At 41.7% G+C, this 27,805-nt stretch overlaps 1 protein-coding gene across 1 annotated transcript in view; it reads left to right on the forward strand.

The window, feature by feature from the left end:
- Positions 1–21,945, forward strand: part of LOC100136181 (syntaxin 1B) — a 61,975-nt gene extending 40,030 nt beyond the window's left edge. The window contains 7 exon segments of the mRNA NM_001124457.1: positions 383–457; positions 8,376–8,449; positions 17,306–17,414; positions 18,662–18,735; positions 19,007–19,144; positions 21,098–21,208; positions 21,754–21,945. Coding sequence (NP_001117929.1) covers positions 383–457; positions 8,376–8,449; positions 17,306–17,414; positions 18,662–18,735; positions 19,007–19,144; positions 21,098–21,208; positions 21,754–21,834 — 662 coding nt within the window. The 3' untranslated portion in view covers positions 21,835–21,945.
- The last annotated feature ends 5,860 nt before the right edge of the window (positions 21,946–27,805 follow it).

The raw sequence follows: 27,805 nt of genomic DNA on the forward strand, positions 1-27,805 counted from the left end.
CACTGCAGCTGAGTCCCACACGCACAAACACACACACACACACAGGCTTAAACACTGTCACACACACTCATCCACTCCAACCTACACAATCCCATATTCTTTGTCTAGATAATAAACTGATGAATAAAACTGATTTTCACATACAATACCACTTTTCATTCACCCACTAGTATGTTTGCACACTGTTATACATACATGAGAACATTTGCAATATCACTCGCATACAATACATTCATTTACTGACAACCTAAGTTGTTTTACCAGTGATATTGTGATTGACACAGGTTGGGAATTGTGATAACTGAATATTGTTGCCATAATGGTATAACATGGAACACAATGTTGAGCATGGCATAATTTTGCCTCTCTTTCTGTATCTCAGAGACCAAGCAGGAGTTGGAGGACCTCACAGCTGACATCAAGAAGACAGCCAATAAAGTTCGCTCAAAATTAAAAGGTAATATAAAATGAAAATGGAAAATGTTGTGTGAAACACTGGAAAACACCATGTCAACCAACGCTGCACGGCGTTAAGTTGTCCACGCTAGATGTTGAACACAAGATTGGAACCTCTTGGCTACGAAGGAAATGATGTCAAACCTACCCTATTTATCCTTTCCATTTTCATACTGAACCCGCTACTTAAACACTTGCTCAGAGCCAGAACACTTGCTTCATTAGATTACCTGACTAGAACACTAATGGTCAGAAAAAGCCAATGAAGACATTTATGTAAAGGCAACACAGCAGACTACTATAGCGCAAATAAAAACACAAGACAATGTTTAGTCTTTATCAGACCCTTAAATCCGAGAGTGTTTGTCCTCAATGGAGTCCCCATGATTTCAGGCCCAACATCCTAAAACAAAATGGTTACGATGAACAAAAATGACGATATTTGCTACATCTAGTGGCCCCCCTGCAATAACGTCAAATGAGCGTCTCAGGGACTTTTGTTAAGGACAAGAGTCAACTGGGGTCAGAGTATCATCTACAACAATTGTATTTTTAATGAGGGGAGAATTATAGCTAAGAGCAAAGCTTAGGCGGGCTAATGTTAACTGGATCGACAGGGAACAATTCAAGCCATGATGGTTCAAGGGCATTGCTGCATGAATGTGTGACGGTCGGGCAGTGAAACCATCTATCTGGGAGTTCCATCCAACCATTCGCCCCAACACACATCCCATTCACACTGGCATATGCAAATGCGCGATGCAGACATGTTATAATTTTCCGTCCGTATCTCGAACATACGGACACATTTTTGCACACGTTGACTACACGGATCACACTGCAGTCTTGCAAGTACGTGTTTGAAACGTATCTGTGATGTCGTTTGTTAATACAATCGTCTCTCTCTCGCGGGGTAGATTTATAATATAATTGAGTAGGACGTAAAGATCAAAACAGAGAGCATTCAAAAATCTTGGGTGCTCTTTGATTCGACGTTATACAGAAAAAACTGCAGAATTTGTCAGTTGACTCTCAAATGATATATATATATTTTTTTTACAGTAGCATTACTATACATTTCAACCCTACCCACTGTGAACACATGAATATATATAAATCATTTGGCATTTAAATCAGCTCGTCAGCTGCCTAGTTATGTGTACAGTGGAGAACAGAGAATATACTTCTAGGGGTTTTGCTGTAGAAAATAGGTTGTCTCTGGTGATCCCCCCAAAGGGCATATTGTAAAAAAACAAAGCCGCAATGGAGCTGACATCACTCTTGTCATCCAAACGCCTTCTGCCTCCAGCCTCTGCCCTCAGACTGGCAGCATGCCAGGTCGCATATCAGTTGACGCCTGGATCTAGGTGCAATATGTTGCTTTGCTCGCCATTTCCTAATAACTAATAAAGTGAGAATTGAAAAATGCCCTTTAAAAACTGTAATAGGACTTGATGGTGTAGCAATTTATATTTCAGGCTTTGCGTTCTTCTTAGGAATACTCTCTTGTGCCTCATATGATTCAATAGCATTTTATTGAAAATTATAATTTTACAATGTAAGAACTACCATTTACAGTTGCTCACCAGTCTAGTTTGTAAACTAAGAAGCTACCTCTTCAGCCTCCAAATACACTGAATAGTGCATTAAACCAGCATCAGTACAGAAAAGGTAATCACATTCAGATGAATTGAATGCCAAGTGCATTATACACTGTGCTCCAAAAATGCAAAATTTTCCATCAGACCTCGTGTGAAAGATCGCCTCAGGTTTACAGGCGACCGCTACGCTATGCTACGTTATGCTACTACTCTGCTTCCTTGTACAGTATGTCATGCGGTAGCTTTGCAGTCCAGGAGAGAGAAGCAGCTCCTGTCTCATCCAGTCAGACAAAGTGTTTAACCAACAGAACAACAATGATCAATGACCTTTCAACCAGCCATGTAGAGTGTTGATATTTACTGAAAGACAGGTAAACCCCTTGTTTAAGACCACATTAAGGAGACCCCCCTTGGAATTATTATGCAAATCAGCTGAGTCATGACACAGTGAAAAAATGAAAAGGCAGTAGGCAGCAAGCCAGAGGAAGTGCCTCACCGGGGAGCGCTGCTATACTGTAGGTAGGTAGCCGACCAACCATAGATCCACCACTATAGATACAGTTGAAGTCAGAAGTTTACATACACCTCAGCCAAATACATTTAAACTCAGTTTTTCACAATTCCTGACAATTAATCGTAGTAAAAATTCAGTTAGGATTACCACTTTATTTTAAGAATGTGAAATGTCAGAATAATAGTAGAGAGAATTATTTATTTCAGCTTTTATTTATTTCATCACATTCCCAGTGGGTCAGAAGTACACTCAATTAGTATTTGGTAGCATTGCCTTTAAATTGTTTAACTCGGGTCAAACATTTCGGGTAGCCTTCCTCAAGCTTCCCACAATAAGTTGGGTGAATTTTGTCCCATTCCTCCTGACAGAGCTGGTGTAACGGAGTCAGGGCTTTGTGATGGCCACTCCAATACCTTGACTTTGTAGTCCTTAAGCCACTTTACCACAACTTTGGAAGCATGCTTGGGGTCATTGTCCATTTGGCAGACCCATTTACTACCAAGCTTTAACTTTCTGACTGATGTCTTGAGAAGTTGCTTCAATATATCCACATAATTTTCCAGCCTCATGATACCATCTATTTTGTGAAGTGCACCAGTCCCTCCGGCAGCATAGCACCCACACAACATGATGCTGCCACCCCCGTGCTTCACAGTTTGGATGGTGTTCTTCAGCTAGCAAGCCTCCCCCTTTTCCTCCAAACATAACGATGGTCATTATGGCCAAACAGTTCTATTTTTTGTTTCATCATACCAGAGGACATTTCTACAAAAAGTACGATCTTTGTCCCCATGTGCAGTTGCAAACCGTAGTCTGGCTTTTTTATGCCGGATTTGGAGTAATGGCTTCTTCCTTTCTGAGTGGCCTTTCAGGTTATGTCGATATTGGACTCATTTTTACTGTGGATATAGATGCTTTTGTACCTGTTTCCTCCAGCATCTTCACAAGGTCCTTTGCTGTTGTTCTGGGTTTGATTTGCACTTTTTGCACCAAAGTATGTTCATCTCTAGGAGACAGAACGAACGCGTCTCCTTCCTGAGCGGTATGATGGCTGCGTGGTCCCATGGTATTTATACTTGCGTACTATTGTTTTAACAGATGAACATGGTACCTTCAGGCGTTTGGAAATTGCTGCCAAGGATGAACCAGACTTGTGGAGGTCTACAATTGTTTTTCTGAAGTCTTGGCTGATTTCTTTTGATTTTCCCATGATGTAAAGCAAAGAGGCACTGCGTTTGAAGGTAGACCTTGAAATACATCCACAGGTACACCTCCAATTGACTCAAATTATGTCAATTAGCCTATCAGAAGCTTCTAAAGCCAGGATATAATTTTCTGGAATTTTCCAAGCTGTTTAAAGGCACAGTCAACTTAGTGTATGTAAACTTTTGACCCACTGGAATTGTGATACAGTGAATTATAAGCTAAATAATCTGTCTGTCAACAATTGTTGGAAAAATTACTTGTGTCATGCACAAAGTAGATTGACTTGCTAAAAAAAACGATAGTTTGTTAATAACAAGAAATTTGTGGAGTGGTTGATACACTTAGGTTGGAGTCATTAAAACTACTTTATGTAAACTACCGACTTCAACTGTACGGTAGATTCTCTAGATTGATCAGGAAGTTATGCAACGATAGGGAAACCATCATGCATAGATATTGTATGACCTCGCAGATGCTGTGGGTAAATACGCTATAGATTCCCTGCATTATCCACATTACCACAGGTGCACTACACAAGATACAAGACCGCAGATAGGTCAAGAATACATAACATAAAATCGATCATTTCAGACACAAACTAAAACAAATCATACTTATTATATGTAGTTGATATCAAAATACCTGAAGCACCACGAGGCAAACATCTCAAACATCTCAGTGTCCAACACACTCGCTGCTGATAGACCACCACTAAGATACTATACAAACGTGCACAAGAGGTCTGATTTTGGGGCGTGAATTCAAATACCAGTAGGAGTTTTAGACGAATCTCCTTTGAAGTATAAGCTCCCTCTGAAGCCAGATAGGAAACCACTCACTCGATGGCGCTGAGTCACATTCCTCTAGCTTCGTTCTTTATTTTAGTCCAATAATCTAGACGACTCCCACTCATCTGGTTGTTTCTTCTAAATTGCATTATAAAAGACTTTGCTGCCGAGAGAGGGCTTCCTCTATCAAAGGTAATGAATGGTGATGGGACATTGGGCACCATGCAGCAGCAACAAAACATCCAATCAGCAATATGGAAATCTCCTTTGCTTTTGATCTAAGGTGGGTTCAAAGTGGGCCTAGCTTATTGAGACACCAGCGGAGCACTGTGTCTTTCACCAGGGCGCACAGTAGTCATAAAGAAAAATTACAGGAAGAGTAGGCGCGATATGGTAAGACAATTAATCTGGAATATTTATTTTGATTTGTTTCACCTTTATTTAACTAGGCAAGTCAGTTAAGAACAAATTCTTATTTTACAATGTGACGGCCTACCCCGGCCAAACCCTCCCCTCTATTTAAAAGGGGCTTGGCAGAATACCCCAAATGTGTTGTTTTTGATCAATGTTTTATAGTTTTGGGAACATTGCATTTGTTCAAAAGGAGATGGTATGTCATAAGCTGGCAATTTGACATCCCAAAATCCTGCTATTTCTCTGTTTTGTCGATCCAAATCAAATGCACAGAGGGCATTTTACACCGTTAAATCACATTTAGAACACAACTGGAAAATAATGTTTGGTTTATGGTCAGCAACCCACTATGGATTCATACTTAGGAAATCTATTCCTTTTTGATGCATTTTGATTTAAAAAGTGACTGCAAATTCTCGTTTTGAAAATGGCCTACAGTGCCTTCAGAAAGTATTCACATCCCTTGAATTTTTTCACATTTTGTTGTGTTTACAGCCTGAATTTGAAATGGACTACATTCAGATTTTGTGTCACTGATATACACACAATACCCATAATCTCAAAATGGAATTATGTTTTTAGAAATGTTTACAAGTTAATAAAATTCAAAGTGAAAATGTCTGGAGTCAATAACCATTCAAACCTTTTGTTATGGCAAGTCTAAGTAAGGACTAAAAATGTGCCTAACAAGTCACATAAAATTATTTTTAAATGATTACCCCATCTCTGTACCCCACACATACAATTATTTGTAAGGGTCGAGTAGTGAATTCAACCACAAAGACCAGGGAGGTTTTCCTATGGTTCGCAAAGAAGGGCACATATTGGTAGATGGGTAAAAATAAAAAAGCAGACATTGAATATCCCTTTGAGCATGGTGCAGTTATACATTTTTACACTTTGGATGGTGTTTCAATATATATATATATTTTTTACCTTTATTTAACTAGGCAAGTCAGTTAAGAACAAATTCTTATTTTAATATACCCACTCACTACAAAGATAAAGGCACCCTTCCTAACTCAGTTGCCAGAGAGGGAGGATACCGCTCACGGATTTCACCATGAAGCCAATGGTGATTTGAAAACAGTTACAGAGTTTAATTGCTGTGATAGGAGAGAACTGATGATGGATCAACAACATTGTAGTTACTCCACAAAACTAACATAAATGACAGAGTGAAAAGAAGGAAGCCTGTACAGAATAAAAATATTCCAAAACATGCATCCTGTTTGCAATAAGGTACTAATGTAATCCTGCAAAAAATGTGGCAAAGAAATGTACTTTTTGTCCTGAATACAAAGTATTATGTTTAGGGCAAATCTGAGTACAGTACCACGCTTCATATTTTCAAGAATGGCGGTGACTGCATCACGTTATGGGTATGCTTGTCATCTGCAAGGACGAGGGATTTTTTTTAGGATAAAAAGAAACAGAATAGAGCTAAGCACATGCAAAATCATTGAGGAAACCTAGTTCAGTCTCCTTTCCAACACCACTGTGAGATAAATTCACCTTTCAGCAGGATAATAACCTAAACATAAGGCCAAATCCACACTGGAGTTGCTTACCAAGAGGCTCTAACGGAAAAACCACGTACATTTCACGTGAACATACGTGAAGTGCTACAAAAACACATTTCCATGATCTTGTGGGAAGTTAATGTGATAACGTGACAACATGTAAAGCAACCTGTGATACTCGTGAAAATGTGATCACAGGTGAAGTGTTCCATGAACACAGGTTTTCATATGATTTCACACATGAAATTTCCTGTGAAATCATGTGATTTTCCACATAATTTTTCTTCAAGGGCGACATTGAATGTTCTTCAGTTGCCTAGTTACAGTTTTGACTTAAATCGTCTTGAAAATCTGTGGCAAGACTTGAAAATGGTTGTATAGCAATGATCAACAACCAATTTGACAGAGCTTGAATCATTTTGAAAATAATAAGGTGCTTACATTGCACAATCCAGCTGTGGAAAGCTCTTAGAGACTTACCCAAAGGTGGTTCTACAAAGTATTGACTCAGCAGTGTGAATACTTACTGTATGTAAATTAGATATTTCATTATTTAATTTTAAATAAATGAGCAAAGATGTTTTCACTTCATTACGGGTACATTGTGTGAATTCAAGCTTGTAACACAACAAAATGTGGAATACTTCAAGGGGTGTGAATACTTTCTTAAGGCACTGTATATTTATAATCCCCTAATCCAAACGGATGATTAATTTACCTAGGTCTTATCAATAGCTCTTATACATTTCTAAGTGATAGTGCATGAAGATTGGTGTTATTTCTATTTGTAAAGTAGATATCTTTCCACTTGGAACTGACAGTTTGCTCGACCTTATTAATGATGTCTTTGCGCGTAAAGGCGGTGGAATGAGGAGGGAATCAAGTCAAGATCAGAATACAGCGTACCGGTAGACACACCTCTGCCACACCTCCAGTTCTATGATCTCCACCCCAAACGAATAGCTGGCTGGCACATACTTTACCTCATGCTTATGTTCAAGGTCACGATAACGCCTAGAGAGAAAGGTGCATAAAAAGGGATTCGGTTCCATTTACGCGCATAACTCGGGTCTGAATTCCCCTACCGGATTGGTACTGTATGATGCCTCATTAAGTAAAATGCCTTTTTTTTATTTTTACAAATCTGTTGTAAAATAGTAGAATTGTATCATCAGGCCTGGGCCTATATGTAATTGTAGCATTAGCATATTCCACATGACATACAGTACTCGTTGCTCCACCCAAGATGACATAATGTTAGCATATTAGCATGCTAGCTATAGTACCAGCAGCATACCGCCCTGCATACCACTGCTGGCTTGCTTCTGAAGCTAAGCAGGGTTGGGTCCTGTTCAGTCCCAGGATGGGAGACCAGGTGCTGCTGGGAGTGGTGTTGGAGTGCCAGTAGGAGGCACTCTTTCCTCTGGTCTAAAAAAATATCCCAATTCCCCAGGGCAGTGATTGATTGACACTGCCCTGTGTAGTGCTGTCTTTCAGATGGGATGTTAAATGGGTGTCCTGACTCTCTGAGGTCATTCAAGATCCCATGGCACTTGTCGTAAGAGTAGGGGTGTTAACCCCGGTGTCCTGGCTAAATTCCCAATCTGGCCCTCAAACCATCATGGTCACCTAATAATCCCCAGTTTACAATTGGCTCTTTCATCCCCCTACTATTCCCCAAGTTGTTGTTGTAAATGAGAATTGTGTTCTCAGTCAACTTACCTGGTAAAATAACGGATAATAGAGAAAGAAAGTACCAGACTCTGGTGGAGAGGTTTACTGACTGAAGTTCAGTGGAAGATGGGGGAATCTCCTTTCTGTTTGTTTGGTGGTTCCATTGTTTATTTCTCACAGTTTCTTGCCTCTTTCCCAGCAATCGAGCAGAGCATTGAGCAGGAGGAAGGGCTGAACAGATCATCTGCAGACCTGCGAATTCGTAAGACACAGGTGAGTCACTCGCTCGTATCTTCTGCACATCCACTGAGGAGATGCCAAGTACCAAAAAGGTGTTGATCAAACACAAAGCTGCTGGTGTATCATAAAGACGGAGAATACATGGCTTCACCACCAGTTTAGCCTTCTGCCAACTACACTTTTGCAGACTTGGCTTTGAAAAAGAAACGAAAACAAATACTATTTGAATACAGGCCTGACATTTAAAGATATATTGTTATTGTAACCATGTGGTCTGATGCCTACCCAGAATACCACCAATTAGGCGTAGAGTATAAATCTTCATATAGTAGCAGACTTAAGGGATACCCCTATGAAGCGGGAATTACTAAGGCCTTCATGACCATGGACCGTCATGCACCATTGAATGTAAAAGCTCATTGACATACATTTGTCTTTTGACATGATAGAAAATGTGTTAGATTGATCATGTCATTTCAAGGATGAAGTAAGCAATTATGTAGCACCGAAGAATGAAGCTATGAAAGATATATTCAAATGTACTTTTAAGATTAAACAACTTGGCATATATCAAGAGTTTTAGAAAAGCCATGTGAGAAAGGGGCTTTAAAACGAACGATTAAAGATTAGGATATATGTTCCGCTGGCTTGGGGTAGGTCCTCCCCCTTGGGTTGTAACCAGTTCTCAAATTAACCGGGGATGGTGAATGAAGCTTCATTCTCAAATAAAGATTCATTAGGTTATGACGTCTGTATGAGGACTAATTATCTTTCCCCTAGGACCACATTTAAAAGCCTTGGTTAACTTTAGAGGAACACAAAAACCAAAGGTATGTTCTTTGAATATGAAGTGAAATTATGACGCCACCACATTCTCTGAATAGAATTGTGAAAGATTGTCAATCTGCTCAATTACCAACCATTATCAATTGTGGCACAAAGTGTTTGTTGGTAGTTAAAACAAATATACTTTGAAATACCTCACACACACATGGTTATGGGCTTTTAAAATGAAGACACCTGTACCATGTCAGAGATAGAGTTGAAATGTATTACATTTTGAGTTTGCACCCCAATATTACACTTTATATTATATATTATACAGTTGAAGTCGGAAGTTGACATACACTTGGGTTGAAATCATTAAAACTCGTTTTTCAACTACTCCACAAATGTCTTGTCAACAAACTATAGTTTTGACAAGTCCGTTAGGACGTCTACTTTGTGCATGACACAAGTACCTTTTCCAGCAATTGTTTGCAGTGTAACGGCAGATCTCCTCTTTGTCTGAAGAGGAGTAAGGATCGGACCAAGATGCAGTGTGGTAAGTGTCCATAATGTTTTTAATAAAGACAAATGAACACTCGAACAAAAACAATAAACGATAACGTGAAATCTACAAAAACCGAAACAGTACCGTGTGGCGACAAACACACACACGAAAACAAACACCCACAAACCAACAGTGAAACCCAGGCTACCTAAGTATGATTCTCAATCAGAGACAACTGCCTCTGATTGAGAACCATGCTAGGCCGAAACAGAAACCAAACATAGAAAAACAAACATAGACAGCCCACCCCGACTCACGCCCTGACCATACTAAATAAAGACAAAACAAAGGAAATAAAGGTCAGAACGTGACAGTACGTGACCTCAAAGGTGCGGACTCCGGCCGCAAAACCTGAACCTATAGTGGAGGGTCTGGGTGGGCGTCTGTCCGCAGTGGCGGCTCTGGCGTGGGACGTGGACCCCACTTCACCACAGTTTTTGTCCGCCTCCTCAGCCGCCCTCAGCCGCCCTCCTCAGCCGCCCCCCTCTTATGAGCGGCGACCCTCACCGCCAACCTCCGACTGGGAACCCTAGCCATGGGTCCCAAATGGACGGGAGATTCCGGCAGCACCGGACAGGTGGGAGACTCCGGCAGCTCCGGAGTGAAGGGCGATTCTGGCATCGCCTGGCTGACTGACGGCTCTGGCAGCTCCTGGCTGGCTGACGGCTCTGGCAGCTCCTGGCTGGCTGACGGCTCTGGCAGCTCCTGGCTGACTGGCGGCTCTGGCAGCTCCTGGCTGGCTGGCGGCTCCAGGCTGGCTGACGGCTCTGGCAGGTCCTGGCTGACAGACGGCTCTGGCGGCTCCTGGCTGGCTGATGGCTCTGGCAGGTCCTGGCTGACAGACGGCTCTGGCGGCTCCTGGCTGACTGGCGGCTCTGGCGGCTCCTGGCTGACTGGGGGCTCTTGCGGCTCAGGACAGACAAGAGGCTCTGGCGGGTCAGGACTGACGGGAGGCTCTGGCGGCTCAGGACAGACGGGAGACTCTGGCGGCTCAGGACAGACGGGAGACTCTGGCGGCTCAGGACAGACGGGAGACTCTGGCGGCTCAGGACAGACGGGAGACTCTGGCGGCTCAGGACAGACGGGAAACTCTGGCAGCGCTGGAGAGGAGGAAGGCTCTAGCAGTGCTGGACAGGCGGGAACACCTGTAGGCAGAAGACGGAGAGACGGCCTGGTGCAGGGGACTGCCACCAGGGGGCTGGTGCGTGGAGGTGGCACTGGATAGACCGGTCCGTGCAGGCACACTGGAGCTCTTGCGCACCGAGCCTGCCCAACCTTACCTGGTTGAATGCTCCCGGTAGCCAGGCCAGTGCGGTGAGGTGACACTGGGCTGTGCTGGCGAACCGGGGACACAATGCGTAAGGCTGGTGCCATGTACGCCGGCCCGAGGAGACGCACTGGAGACCAGATGCGTAAAGCCGGCTTCATGGCACCTGGCTCGATGCCCCCTCTAACCCGGCCTATACGAGGAGCTAGAATGTACCACACCGGGCTATGCACACGCACTGGGGAGACTGTGCGCTCCACCGCATAACACAGTGCCTGCCCGGTCCCTCTCGCTCTCCGGTAAGCACGGGAAGTTGCCGCAGGTCTCCTACCTGGCTTCGCCATACTCCACGTGTGCCTCCCCCCAAGACATTTTTGGGGCTGCCTCATGGGCTTCCAGCCGCTCTGCCGTGCTAGTTCCTCATAATGCCGCCTCTCTGCTTTCGCTGCCTCCAGCTCTGCTTTGGGGCAGCGATATTCCCCTTTGCTGACCAAAATCTCCTCCCAAGTCCATTTCTCAAAAATATCGCTGCCTCTCCCGCAGCTGCTGCTGTCCTTTACCACGCCGCTTGGTCCTCTGTTGGTTGGTGTTTCTGTAATGGCAGATCTCCTATTCGTCAGAAGAGGAGTAAGGATTGGACCAAGATGCAGCATGGTAAGTGTCCATAATGTTTTTAATAAAGACAAATGAACACTCGAACAAAAACAATAAACGATAACGTGAAATGTATCGAAACAGTACCGTGTGACGACAAACACACACACGGAAATAAACACCCACAAAACAACAGTGAAACCCAGGCTACCTAAGTATGATTCTCAATCAGAGACAACTAAACGACACCTGCCTCTGATTGAGAACCATACTAGGCCGAAACAGAAACCAAACATAGAAAAACAAACATAGACAGCGCACCCCAACTCACGCCCTGACCATACTAAATAAAGACAAAACAAAGGAAATAAAGGTCAGAATGTGACATGCAGACAGATTACTTCACTTATTATTCACTGTATCACAATTCCAGTGGGTCAGAAGTTTACATACACTAAATTGACTGTGCCTTTAAACAGCTTGGAAAATTCCAGAAAATGATGTCATGATTTAGAAGCTTCTGATATGCTAATTGACATAATTTCAGTCAATTGGAGGTGTACCTGTGAATATATTTCAACGCCTTCCTTCAAACTCAGTGCCTCTTTGCTTGACATCATGGGAAAATCTAAAGAAATCAGCCAAGACCTCAGAAAAAAATTGTAGACCTCCACAAGTCTGGTTCATCCTTGGGAGCAATTTCCAAATACCTGAAGGTACCATGCCCATCTATACAAACAATAGTACGCAAGTTTAAACACCATGGGACCGGTCAGGAAGGAGATGCGTTCTGTCTCCTAGAGATGAACATACTTTGGTGCGAAAAGTGCAAATCAATCCCAAAACAACAGCAAGATGCTGTGAAGATGCTGGAGGAAACAGATACAAAGTACTGTATCTATATCCACAGTAAAACAAGTCCTATATCAACATAACCTGAGAAAGGCCACTCAGCAAGGAAGAAGCCACTGCTCCAAAACTCCATAAAAAAGCCAGACTACGGTTTGCAACTGCACATGGGGACAAAGATCGTACTTATTGGAGAAATGTCCTCTGGTCTGATGAAACAAAAATAGAACTGTTTGGCCATAATGACCATCGTTATGTTTGGAAGAAAGGGGGAGGCTTGCTAGCTGAAGAACACCATCCAAACTGTGAAGCACGGGGGTGGCAGCATCATGTTGTGGGGGTGCTTTGCTGCAGGAGGGACTGGTGCACTTCACAAAATAGATGGTATCATGAGGATGGAAAATTATGTGGATATATTGAAGCAACATCTCAAGACATGAGTCAGAAAGTTAAAGCTTGGTAGTAAATGGGTCTTCCAAATGGACAATGACCCCAAGCATGCTTCCAAAGTTGTGGCAAAATGGCTTAAGGACAACAAAGTCAAGGTATTGGAGTGGTCATCACACAGTCCTGATCATCTCAATTCTGTAGAAGATTTGTGGGCAGAACTGAAAAAGTGTGTGCGAGCAAGGAGGCCTACAAACCTGACTCAGTTACACCAGCTCTGTCAGGAGGAATGGGCCCAAATTCACCCAACTTATTGTGGGAAGCTTGTGGAAGCCTACCCGAAATGTTTGACCCGAGTTAAACAATTTAAAGGCAATGCTACCAAATACTAATTGATTGTATGTAAACTTCTGACCCACTGGGAATGTGATGAAATAAATAAAAGCTGAAATCAAATCATTCTCTCTACTATTATTCTGACATTTCACATTCTTAAAATAAATCCTAACTGTGGGGTTCCTACATTTTTATGAGGATGAAATGTCAGGAATTGTGAAAAACTGAGTTTAAATATATTTGGCTACGGTGTATGTAAACTTCCGACTTCAGCTGTATATATACTAATCAAAAATATAAACACAACATGCAACCATTTCAATAAAGTTGCTGAGTTACAGTTCATATAAGGAAATCAGTCAATTGAAGTAAATTAATTAGGCCCTAATCATGAATGGGCAGGGGCGCAGCCATTGGTGGGCCTGGGAGGGAGCCAAGCCCACCCAATGGTCAGCCAGGCCCAGCCAATCAGAATTAGTTTTTTTCCTTCAAAAGGGATTTATCACAGACAAAAATACTCCTCAGCACCCATGTCCCTCCCCTCAGACGATCCCGCTTGTGAAGGACCCGAATGTGGAGGTCCTGGGCTGGCGGGGTTACACGTGGTCTGCAGTTGAGGCCTGTTAGACATATTGCCAAATTCTCTAAAACGACGTGGTAGAGAAATGAACATGGAATTCTCTAGGAACAGCTCTGGTGGATATTCCTGCAGAGTATCATGACAATTGCACGCTCCCTCAAAACTTGAGATATCTATAGCATTGTGTTGTGTGAATAAACTGCCCATTTTAGAGTGGCCTTTTATTGTCTTGTGTAATGTGTAATGATCATGCTGTTTAATCAGTTTCTTGATATGCCACACTTGTCAGGTGGATGGATTATCTTGACAAATGCTATAATGCTCACTAACAGGGGTGTAAACTAATTTATGCGTAACATTTGAGAAAAATAAGGCTTTTTGCGGATATGGAACATTTCTGGGACGTTTTATTTCAGCTCATGAAACACGGGACCAACACTTTACATGTTGTGTTTATATTTTTGTTCAGTGTACATCACAGAAGACTGAAAAATAACAAAACCATTTGACGTAGATTTTCAGCAGGTTTAAAAAATATATATGTTTAGGAATTATGAATTAATGAAAAATATGAATAACATTTCACCCATGAGGCCGTGAGTCACAAAAAAAAATACTTGTTGAACAAAATCATCTCTTTCGATGAGCAATTGTATTAGTATAAAATAATATAATTCCCCCTATTTTTGAATTATTATCAAATACTGAAATAATAATTCCCACCTAAACATTCAAGCTGTGCACTGAATTGTGCCTTTTTCAAAATTACACTTTTCTTTTAAACCACCCAAATGTTCATTCATTTGAAATTCAGATAATCGCACTCTGAACCAATGTTCTTCAGAGGTGGCCAGAAAGGACATCTGTCATTTGAAAATCTTGACTCTCTCAACCACCTGATCCTCTGACTCACTGCCACAAATTCCAGCCTCTCTTCCATCCTCACCATAGCTACACTTGGAAAAAACGGGTTCCAAAAAAGGTTATTTCGGCTGTCCCCTTAAGATAACCCTTTTTGGTTTGAGGTAGAACCTTTTTTTGTTCCAGGAAATGATAGTTACTGCTGATGCAGTGTGCAGTCTTCATTTGCACTGCAGATGAATTAACATATAAAAATGTGTTGTACAAAGAGTGATAATAAAAAATAAATGTAAAAAAGTATCATTTTAAGACAGCGGTTCTTACTTAAACTACTCAAGTAGTTTAAAACCTCTGTTTTGGTCCCCACCATGACCAGGTAATATGCAGAGTCTTTGATAGCAAACATTAGAACTACAGTGCCTTGCGAAAGTATTCGGCCCCCTTGAACTTTGCGACCTTTTGCCACATTTCAGGCTTCAAACATAAAGATATAAAACTGTATTTTTTTGTGAAGAATCAACAACAAGTGGGACACAATCATGAAGTGGAACGACATTTATTGGATATTTCAAACTTTTTTAACAAATCAAAAACTGAACAATTGGGCGTGCAAAATTATTCAGCCCCCTTAAGTTAATACTTTGTAGCGCCACCTTTTGCTGCGATTACAGCTGTAAGTCGCTTGGGGTATGTCTCTATCAGTTTTGCACATCGAGAGACTGACATTTTTTCCCATTCCTCCTTGCAAAACAGCTCGAGCTCAGTGAGGTTGGATGGAGAGCATTTGTGAACAGCAGTTTTCAGTTCTTTCCACAGATTCTCGATTGGATTCAGGTCTGGACTTTGACTTGGCCATTCTAACACCTGGATATGTTTATTTTTGAACCATTCCATTGTAGATTTTGCTTTATGTTTTGGATCATTGTCTTGTTGGAAGACAAATCTCCATCCCAGTCTCAGGTCTTTTGCAGACTCCATCAGGTTTTCTTCCAGAATGGTCCTGTATTTGGCTCCATCCATCTTCCCATCAATTTTAACCATCTTCCCTGTCCCTGCTGAAGAAAAGCAGGCCCAAACCATGATGCTGCCACCGCCATGTTTGACAGTGGGGATGGTGTGTTCAGCTGTGTTGCTTTTACGCCAAACATAACGTTTTGCATTGTTGCCAAAAAGTTCAATTTTGGTTTCATCTGACCAGAGCACCTTCTTCCACGTTTGGTGTGTCTCCCAGGTGGCTTGTGGCAAACTTTAAACGACACTTTTTATGGATATCTTTAAGAAATGGCTTTCTTCTTGCCACTCTTCCATAAAGGCCAGATTTGTGCAATATACGACTGATTGTTGTCCTATGGACAGAGTCTCCCACCTCAGCTGTAGATCTCTGCAGTTCATCCAGAGTGATCATGGGCCTCTTGGCTGCATCTCTGATCAGTCTTCTCCTTGTATGAGCTGAAAGTTTAGAGGGACGGCCAGGTCTTGGTAGATTTGCAGTGGTCTGATACTCCTTCCATTTCAATATTATCGCTTGCACAGTGCTCCTTGGGATGTTTAAAGCTTGGGAAATCTTTTTGTATCCAAATCCGGCTTTAAACTTCTTCACAACAGTATCTCGGACCTGCCTGGTGTGTTCCTTGTTCTTCATGATGCTCTCTGCACTTTTAACGGACTTCTGAGACTATCACAGTGCAGGTGCATTTATACGGAGACTTGATTACACACAGGTGGATTGTATTTATCATCATTAGTCATTTAGGTCAACATTGGATCATTCAGAGATCCTCACTGAACTTCTGGAGAGAGTTTGCTGCACTGAAAGTAAAGGGGCTGAATAATTTTGCACGGCCAATTTTTCAGTTTTTGATTTGTTAAAAAAGTTTGAAATATCCAATAAATGTCGTTCCACTTCATGATTGTGTCCCACTTGTTGTTGATTCTTCACAAAAAAATACAGTTTTATATCTTTATGTTTGAAGCCTGAAATGTGGCAAAAGGTCGCAAAGTTCAAGGGGGCCGAATACTTTCGCAAGGCACTGTATTTTGGGTTCCTTGCAGAACCATCTGTGTAACGGGTTCTACATGGAACTTAAAAGTATTCTACCTGGAACCAAAAAAGGTTCTTCAGAGGGTTCTCCTGTGGGGACTGCCAAAAGAACCGTTTTAAGTTTGAGATAGCACTTTTCTAGATAGCACTTTTCTAAGAGTGTACCTCTCCCTTATTCTCTTGCCCTGCATTGTTAGTGGGTTATTCAGGCAAGCCGAGCAGGAGACACAGCTGGGCTGAATATCAGGCCTTCCCTCCAGGACACAGAATTGAGCCATCCTTGCTTTGACCCCTGCCTGTATTATTTTCGGCAGTAATTCAATGCACAAGGCTCAGTGATACTCAATGATCCCCTCTGGTGGACGGAACGTTCAACTGCCACTGTCATTGACTTTGCAGCATCAGCAAAAATCTGTAATGCAGCAGCCACTATTTGAATGGAGGTGCATGTGTGCATACATATGAAGGCGTTTCTGCCATTTTCATCAAGGCCATGATTGATGTGCACTGCAAATGGCCAATTAGGCATCATCACATTATCAGATGGTGTTGATCGACCTTATTTATTATTTTCTTTGCTCCAGTGGCCACTCCCTAACCCCCCCCCCCCCCATCTGATCTCCCTGTGTCTGTTCTTTTAGCACTCGACGCTGTCACGCAAGTTTGTAGAGGTGATGACCGAGTACAACACCACGCAGTCCAAATACAGGGACCGCTGCAAGGACCGTATCCAGAGACAGCTGGAGATCAGTGAGTATCTGTAGCCCACCACCATCATAGGGCACAGTTAATGCACCGCTGACATTCCATACTATACTCTATATCATGGATCATTGGGGGGGCCAAATGATTCCACCCGCGGGCCAAATTCGGTCCGTGGGCCACCAGTTGGGGAACCCTGCTCTATATAGTATGTATGTATGGCAATACTTTTCAAGTACAGTACAGTTCGTAAAGCATAGAACCATCCAGTACACAGACATTACAGTATATTGACATTACCAACCTAGATTCTCTCTTTTAAGGTGGGTTAGACCCAGACTTCATTTAGCGTTCTTTGTCAATTACTTTGTCAAAAATGGCTGCACAAATATAATCCAATTGATTGATTGGATTATTGATTTTGTGATTGGTAATACATCAACAAGACTAATGCCATGCACTCACAAGGAGGTACGGAGGTATCTTACACAAGAAATAGCCAGAGTTCTTACTAAATATACACTGATTACCCAACAGCGCAGACACAAAAATGGGTTTTGCAGACGTAAGGATATTTTCAAGGCAGCCCCACTGACCTTCATATGAGACAGACTGTAATTCACAGACAGTGAGTATCCTTTTAATACTGAAGTATTAGATAATACTGAAGTACACAGATACAGACACTGGCAAGCGTTTCATACACAACTCACAGCCGTAGTGACATCTGAGATCCGGACATCAACTAGTATTATGCACAGACGCAGTATTTTTCAAAGACTGGCGACAGACTAAGCAGTATAGATGCATTTTAAGTTTATTAAGACGATATTAAGTAGACAAGGGGGTTGAATGGCCACATATGACCACATATTAGCCAATGATAAGTTGTGTAGTCATGCAGTTTGCAAAAACAAAATACTTTCCTTATAGTACAGTGATAGCTTGATTGTAATTCAGCTCACACATTTCATTTAAAAGCTGTGTTTTCTTTCATATTATTTCATTTTGAGTCATATTTTTTAGGATACCTTAGAGCTTTAAATTGATCTAGATTATTCTAGACATCTGGTTAGAGATACATGGTCTTTTTTAATTACTACCCAGAATCTGTGCTGTGCCTCAAATTGGCACTAAAACAGTGGGAATGTGTTGATTTAAATAACTAAACTTTAAGTGCATCAGGCAAAGCATTATGATCATTTGTTGGCAATATATTTCATTGCGCGCGCGCGTGTGTGTGTGTGTGTGTGTGTGTGTGTGTGTGTGTGTGTGTGCCTATGTGTGCTCGGCAGCTGGGAGAACAACCACCAACGAGGAGCTGGAGGATATGCTGGAGAGTGGCAAGCTTGCCATTTTCACCGATGACGTGAGTACAACACCTGAGCCAGGCCATTCCCCATGGCAGACATATATCCACAGTGAAGGCATGGGGACCACAGATGCTAATGACCTGTGTGGCTAGTCATAGCTAACTCGCTACATCTGTCTCGTTTGCATTCAATGAACTACCGCTATGTCCTGATATGAATTTTACCAGAAGAAGAATGTTGATTATTACAGGTGGTAAAGGAACACATTGAATCCTCTTCTATCCTCATCCTCGGTCTCCTTCTCAAACCTCTGTTTTGGGTCCTTAGATCAAGATGGACTCTCAGATAGACAAGCAAGCCCTGAATGAGATTGAGACCCGACACACCGAGATCATCAAGCTGGAGAACAGCATCCGTGAGCTGCACGACATGTTTGTGGACATGGCCATGCTGGTCGAGAGCCAGGTAAAGTTGTGTTTGTATTTGAAATGTTTTTAAAAGATGAATGAATTCATGAAAGCCCAGTTTTATGCCATTAGCCTTGTGTTGAGCACAGATTACAATCGAATAGGTTACAATCGGGCCTGCTCATGCCAATATCAATGGTGTGGTTTAATTCTGCACCAATGGCAGTCCTTTTTGGAGTCCTTTTGTGATGTTAAAATGAAAACATTGTAGATTCTATGTATCTTCGAACTGTGCCTCACGTCTTCCATAATGAAATCGGTCCAACTGTGATTTCGTTTTTGACACAATTGTCTGAGAACAGGGCAGATATTTGGAGCTGAACATATGAACGTATGACATTTAGCCTCAGGCGTGTGGGTTCACAGGCATATTTGAGTGATTGTGCTTTGAGACAGGACAAATGTTGCATGCTGTTATCGTTCTATGTTTAGATTGAGACTGTGAGTAAAGACACGGTTACCTAAACTAGTTCCACGCCAATGAGCAATGCTGTGTAGCCATTCAGAAAAGCTCAGGCTACAACTGTAGCCTTTTTATATCCTGGTTTCATCACTGTAGCCGGCTCTCTGCTTCTAGGTTTCAGTTATCTTAATTTGTCAGGTATCCCCAAGGAGACGTGGGCGTGGAGTCAGGCGCAGGAGAAACAAGTTCTGAAGGAAAAGGGGCGTTTATTTAAACAAGTTCAAAATAACAGGACACCGGACTACAACAGTAGCCACAAAACCCCACTCAGACACAGTCCAAGGGAAAAAAACGTCTGTTAAAAATGAACTAAAGAAAACGCAACCCAAAACTCACTGACAGTCAAACGAAAACAATCCCGCACAAAAACCCAAAGGAAATGGCGAGATGAAATACCCCCCCCCCCCCCCTAATTAACCAAAATGAACCCAGGTGAAACACAAAACAGACATAACCAAAAGAAAAGGGATCAGTGGCAGCTAGTAGACCGCCGAGCGCCGCCGAACAGGGAGAGGAACGGCCGCCGAACAGGGAGAGGAACCACCTTCGGTGGAAGTCGTGACATAATTAATGAAGGGTTCTTGCAGTACGTTCAGGGTTCTGGCTGTACATTGTGGTTGCACTTAAGTTGAAATGGTATAGCAAATACTTGCACCTTAAAAATGCATGAGAAATGCATGAGAAACTCACTTAAATACTGGATGATATTCTAGAATTGTTGTCTTACATGTGTCGTTAACATACTACAGTTTATTCCCAAAACTTACCTTAATTAAGTTACATGATCAAATATTTTCATATTTACAGAACATTTATTAATATTACATCTCTATACATTATGTGAGATACAATATGAGAATACTATGTTGCCAATTTCGATTCTCACTGTGAATAAATGACCGTTGACATCCCAATAAGAGCCTATGAATCTCATCAGGACGACCTAAATTAGGAAATTGCTTCTGGGTAACAGGGAAATATGGTTTCTAAGTTTAGCTCATGCACTATAAACCGTTTGTGAGTTGGATTATTTCATCCAAAGTACAATAGGGGGGAAAAAGCTTTTGAGTGACAATTCTTCTCTTTCTCTTGAGGGCTTTTCCTCATGGACAATATGCAATTGTGTGTGATGAATAAACATAGGTACTTAGCTATGCTCATCTCATTTATGTATCAATACTTTTGTTAATATAAAAAAAATCCATCCTTTGCATGGAAGACAACATTTAGATGCTAAGTGGCTGCATCAATATCACTTACAGTACTTTATAACTGGAATAAAAATGAATAGAAACAGCATATATTTGTGCTAGAAGCTTTGTTTGGATTCAAAATACCAGAAATACAATACCACACATGAGCCTTATACAAACATGGGGCAGAAACATATGCATACAATGTGGTTGAGGCTGACTTTAAGTGATAATGGACAAGGTATTCTCCTCAGTCCCTTGGCATTTTGATGACGGTGCTTTTTGCTGTTTACAGGGAGAGATGATTGACAGAATTGAGTACAACGTGGAGCACTCCGTGGACTTTGTGGAGCGGGCGGTGTCTGACACCAAGAAGGCTGTCAAATACCAGAGCCAGGCTCGCAAGGTAAGTCACAGGCTCTCCGTAGAGCAGGGCTAGCGCATGTATTGTGCATACACATGTTTTATCACTGTTACTTTGCTGTAACCCACATCCTCGACCCACATGAGGATGTATACATACATGTATACATTTTAATATACACACTATACGTATGACATCATATAAACAAACATAGGCACACATACTAAAATAGGCACAGCATCCTCCTACAATCAATCACACCACAAAAATGCCCACCACCCCCTCATACTATATTATTAAATAGTACACACACACACACTCTTATAATAATAATATCCACCACCTCTTCATGTACAGTGCATTTCCTCTTGGGCATTCCACCCTCATTCACATAGTACCTCAGTGATTACCAAGCGACCAACCTCCTCAGGCATGATAGCTTTGGACACAATGTACACACTAATGTGTTGTATAGATAAATGGCATTGTCCCTTACTGTAAAACTGTCCCGTAGCATGTATACAATCACAAGCCTCCCTGTGTCTCACTAACACCATCACCACCTTGTCGTCCCCCCCCCCTTGCAGAAGAAGCTCATGATCATTGTCTGCTGTACTATTCTGGGAGTCGTCTTGGCGTCCACTATCGGCGGATACCTGGGCTTTTAATGACGACGACGACAACGATGAAAGACGGCCACAAGAGAAAAAAAAACACAGAGAGAAAAATATCATATACAATATCAGATAAGGAAAACGTTCTAAAAGTGGTTGGGTGGGGTTGAAAAAACAAAGACAAAAAAAATACGACAATAAACATACAAATAAACATAATATTTGCAATGTACATGTAAATGTATTGAACATAAGAAACAGCACATGGGTTAGCTACCTGGAAAGAAATATGACGTAAAATATTTTTGGGGGGAACGTTTCATTCTTTTTTGGGGGATCTCCAGGACAGTGCCAATGACTGCTCAATTGTGTGTTGTTCCAGCAAAGGTAGTTGACTTGGAATGCGATTTTAGAACATAATGCACAAAACTGTAGAAGCGAATTGGGATGATCGGTGTACCTTATTTCATAGATACAATAATCACGTTTCGTTGGGAGACACTGACTTTGGTTTTGGTCTTTTAGAGACTTCTCATGGGTTGATTATTCCTGTCAATCAGGTTAAACAGCCAGTCAAATTAGTGTAGTCAACTTGAGTAACCTGCCAATGGGCTAATCAAATCTCCTAGATAGGCATTCATTTGCAACAATGTCTTTACTTCGACCAATAGGGACAGGAGCTTACACCCATGGAGCTGTTACAACGGCAGATGAAAGGCGTGGCACTGCAGTAGCAGAGTTTAAGAAAAACAACTGACAGTTTGCAGGTGCTCCATCAAAGCCCTTCTCTGCTCTTATCCATACAGTAGGAGCATGGAGAGAGGAATGTCTCAGGGTCTTCAGCTAATTCGATATGTCTGCGGCAGAAACCAAATTCAGAGAGACAGATTAGAGAGGTGAGACGGGAGGGGGGGATGCAGTTTTGACAAAGAAAGCCGATCAGCTCGAGTTTTCCCAGGGATGTTAAAAGAGAACAGACAGAGTAAAGATACACCAGAGAGGGAAGGAAGAGAGGGAGGTGAAAGAAAGAGAGACCTATAGCCGTCACGCCTGTTCTACAGATTTTGCAAAAAAATTGGAACATGTTAAAAAGTCAAGATGAAAATTGAACAACGGAATCTCAAAACTTGAAATGCTGGCTAGCCCTGGTGTCGAGTCTCATGTCTTGCTTTGGAAGTGGTTAGTTCTACTGTGGTCGTGTAGTGTGTGACGTGTCCTGTGACAAATAGTCTGGCCTCATATTTCCAATAATGGACCTTTAGCTATATTTAGCATTTTGCAGTTTGCTTTATTTTAAAAACATATAAGCAAATGGGTACTTTGAATGGAACGAGTTTGTGTGCCCCTCTATGTGAAATTGTATTTTTTTCTAAGCAAAGATATAATCTTAAAAAACACGCAACTATAGAATCGATTCATAAAACATGTTAGGTATTGATAATCTATCAATCGGTAGGTCATGTTGAGTTTTAAGGGTTTTAACCCTCCGCTTGAGTTGTTTGGGTGCCATTTCATAAAGATGGGCGTTTCCCTCTTAATAGCCCATTGGTGGTGCTGAACTAGTACCAGTTCAGAATGACAAGGTCAGGAGAGAATACTGTGCTCTATGATTGCACAATCTACAAACCAATGCCATTTGAGTTCAGGCTAAGAACAGATATGAATGCTGCTACATTTATCTGAAGGAGACAACTCTACCTTGCCAAGGAAATATGCATGGCAACATGACACGGATGTCACAGTGACTCTGTTGAAGCCAGCGCTGTAATGTCGCAGATTAAGATCCAAACTGCGGGAATGACTGGATCAAAATCATGACTCGTGAGCCTCTTGCCCTCGAAGTCCCAATTCCCTGGCATGCGTTGATGGTGTTGGCCCCCGACTAGATGAACTGAAGCGTTCTGACTGTTTGGGGTCACCTTCATGGAATAGTGTCCCAGTGTAGTTCATATGACAAGGCCTTATACCCCCTGTGTTCTAGACTGGACATGGACCTAATCAGAGTGGAGAATATACTCTACGATCAATAGATATTGAAAAAAAAAGCAACAACCTTATCGCTGGTATATTGATTTGATTATAGCCAATTTAAAGAGTAACCCAATTATCCTTTGACGTTAGCTTCCTATATGTAGGAACGTCAGAGGATATAAGTTGTAGCCTGGCGGTTAAGAGCGTTGGGCCAGTAACTGAAAGGTTGCCGGTTCAAATACCTGAGCTGACTGGGTGAACAATCTGTTTATGTGTCCTTGAGCAAGGGCACTTAACCCTAATTACTCCTGTACTACCCTCTGGATAAGAGCGTCAGCTAAATGACTTCAATGTAAGTCAGAAGTTGTACTTTTCTTCATTTCAAGTGCCCAAACAGACTATGTTGGCCACTACAAGATGAAACTGTGTTTTCTTGTAATTGATACTTTGACTGTGTATGTAATAATTGTAAGGAAAAAACAATATGTTGTCAAATGTTTTCTTAAAATACTAATTTTGTGTTGAATATGTCCTTAATATTGTATATTCAAAGGGAGGAGCCAGCTTTCAGTTTTCTGAACTTGGATTTTAAGAGTGCTACGGAAATGTAGCTAAATTCAACATTTCCAAATGCCAAAAGTGACTCTGTTCAGTGTAAAACCAAAGGCAGATGATTTTACTTCACGGGTGCCCCGACACAGAGAATCACGTTAGATTAACCTTCTGACACAGAATAGTCTATTAATGCAAATCTCACAGGACATTGGATAGGATATTTCAGAGTTAGACCTAATTCATCTTACCTATTGGCTGCTACAAAATCAATACACACCCACTCACCCTTCACAGTTACATGGTCATTCCCCCGTCATTGTCATCAGCGAGGAACGTTATTTTCTAAGTCGAGCGGTCCTATGATGGTCATCCCTGACTGACTGTCATTGAACTGTCTCTGTTGTTGTCCAAACTTGAAACTATAGTAACTACATTAAAGTTATGTTCCACTTTCAGCTCAGCGGCCAACCAAATCATGTCCCTTTCAAGTGCTAAGTAGTAGTTAGCTGATGCTTTGTGCTAAGGCCCGCCATATCATCATAAGGGCAATACTTGCAATAAATAGGAAGCTGAAACCTTCAGTGAAAGGTTCAGTCATTTCACATATCCATGCAAACGGCTCTTTGGTTCTGAGTGTGAAACAGTGGCCTTTGAAAGTGGGCTGTCCTTACAGAATGGGAGTTTGCGTTGTTGACTTTTTCCATGAACAACCACATAACATTGGGAGTTTGGCACTCACTTACAGCTTGGAACACATTGGAGCGAGAAACAACAACAAAAAATGGCCTCTATTTTAACATGATTTAACTTCAGGACTAACCCATGTCACTGTTTTCTACGTGCATACCGGTAACCACTTTTGAGTTCTGTACAATCTCGATCACCACATGAGACGTGATATTTCAGTCCCACCGTGACTCAAAGGCGCTTATGTTACTTTGGTGAGCCTCTGAAGTCCAATTTGTATCTTTCCATGGCAAGAACGTCTTTCTGCAGCAAGAGATATTGAGGGCATAGGAATGGCAAACGGGAAATGTAGGTTAATTCGACCAACATCTCCGCCCACAGATCCAGGAGGGAATCTGACTGTAGTCCTCAAGTCATTCCAGCACTGGCCAGCATGTTCTTTTTAAGCTTCTGTGTATTTAATGTGTCCAACCACTTACATGTACAGTTAAAATGGGGTTATATTGATGTCGTTGTTGTTTTTTTTAAAGGAATATGGCTAGGGAGCCCTTATTCTTTAAGGCATGCAACTTTCGGCTTTGTGAGTTTGCATGGTGATTTCTGCTCTCGATCATGTGCGCACTTTACACTCTATAAGAAAACACTGTCTATCACATTCACGGTTTAATTTATCGATCGATTATTTATATTTACACACTGGGGACGGGGTGAGGGCTTATAGTTATATCACTGCTGGTGTCTGTTTTATCGCAAGTCTACAGAGACACCATATTGACAGTGGTACGTCCAGAGAGGTGATCTACGTATGTACGAGTGTGTGTAAACCTCTGGGTACTGTTTGGTGCAAAATGTCCTCTCACCCTTCCTCCAGAGTACTGTAGTGTGCGGTTTTTCCCCACCATGGCAGAACCCCTAGTAGTAATTCTGATACATTCCATTCTGTACCCCTCTTTCTCTCCCATGGCATCTATCCCACTTTGCTCTGTGTGCTTCTATGGTGGCGTATGCGTCCTTTGTGAGGAAACGTTAATCGTGAGTCTTTAAGCTGCGACTGCAACTTGTGAGCTCCTAGGCCTTGTGTGCATGCCCCTCGTCCCTGGCACACAAAAAAAACGATGGTGCGTGTGTGTGTTTGTGTGTGAGCATGAACGTTTGTTTGTGTACAGTATGTGTGTGCACGTTCTGTGATCGGCGCAGATCAGTTGCATCACACATTGAGCACGCGACTAGGCGTAAGGGCTGTTTGGGTTTAGCAGGTCCATGGGTTGTAGCTGTTGAGTTCCAGTTTTATGTTGAAAACAGAACAACAAAAATACACTATTTATATATGTTACCAAATTCAAACCAAAGCATTTTGCCCCACGTGTTCTCAGTCACCTGATCAAAGAGCACAAAGAAAGTCAAGTTTACAAAAAAATTGCCTAGAATATAATAATAGGAATCTAGAGTTATCATCCAGATCATTTCCCCCCCTTCAAATCATTCCCCTTCACATCATATGTTGATCTGTCAGCTAATTGATTCAAACGTTTGAAATGACTTGTTGAATAGATTTCACAAATTGTCCTTTAATCCTTCGTAGTTTGTAGTCTTCATGGTTGCAGCAGTGAGAAGAGATGGATAATCATATGATGTACATGCAGTCTTCTGACACTTGAGTCCAAAGGAGACAACAGTGACTACTATTATTTCTGTATAGTCTATACACCTATCTTTATGCACACAATATCGACATGTTTTTTTTGTTATGCCCTCTTTAACACCCAATTCAACGCCCACTTGCTTTGCTTTCTGTGTGCTGGCAACACACCTGAATGGAGTGTACCCAGATCAACTTTGGTGAATATAAGGGCACTGACCTGGATGAACCAAAGTATTCTATGTTTCTATTCCTGTATTGTTTTGAAGTGTGCGGCACATCGGAATGACCTCCAAGCGCAGTGAGCATAGAGAAAGCGTTCTGTAAAATGAGTGGAGAAGGAATGACGGTAATGACCTGGCCATCTAGCTTCTGTCAGTGCAAAGCCTTGTCAGTGCAGTCAATGGGAAAGACAAACGTTCTTCTGGAAAAGGGGTTTGAATATGGTCTTGAACTGCAATTATAACCAGTTAGATCTTTCAAAACGAAATATCATGTTTTATATTATCATGGTTCATATTTGGAGTTTCGCTGGCTATATATATGGGCACCCATACATATTTGCTTGTTGTAGCCACAAGAAATTCAAGGCCCTATGCAATGGCCCCTGGCTTTATCCTCACCGTTATGTCAATATTCAAACTGCTTTCACAGAAGAGGTTCATTTCAACAACCAACTAAGCCCTCTTCAGAGATGCTCATTTCTATTGTGGCTTGCTAATGTGCTACTGTTATTTGCCACGACGAAACCGTTTGTTGTCTTCTTTGCTCCATGGTCCTATTTTGGAAAATATCTCACAACAGTATTCCTTTGTATCAGTGTTCTAATTGGGAGTGGGGTTGGCGGTGTAGGAATGGTGCCCCGAAATTGTGACTTCAGAAAGTTGATCATTATCTGAATGGCTAACAGTAGGTTAACAGAAAACTGAATAGATATTAAATATATTATTATAATGAGAAGAAAATGCAGTAGCACGTGCAAACTGAGGGAGAACGAATGGCAAAGTGATCAAATGCTAAACTAAAAAAGTGAGTGATTATATTACAGCAAATGACTTAAAGAAATAAAGGAGTTATGTTAACAAAAAATAATAGTAGTAATATTGAATGCTCGCAATTTTGTCCAACTGAACTGGATCTTTGTGTCTTGTAATTATTGTAAATACCTCAAAG

Source organism: Oncorhynchus mykiss, chromosome 13 (assembly GCF_057628025.1).
Source record: "Oncorhynchus mykiss isolate SJ-2025 chromosome 13, ASM5762802v1, whole genome shotgun sequence".
Classification (NCBI taxonomy): Eukaryota; Metazoa; Chordata; class Actinopteri; order Salmoniformes; family Salmonidae; genus Oncorhynchus; species Oncorhynchus mykiss.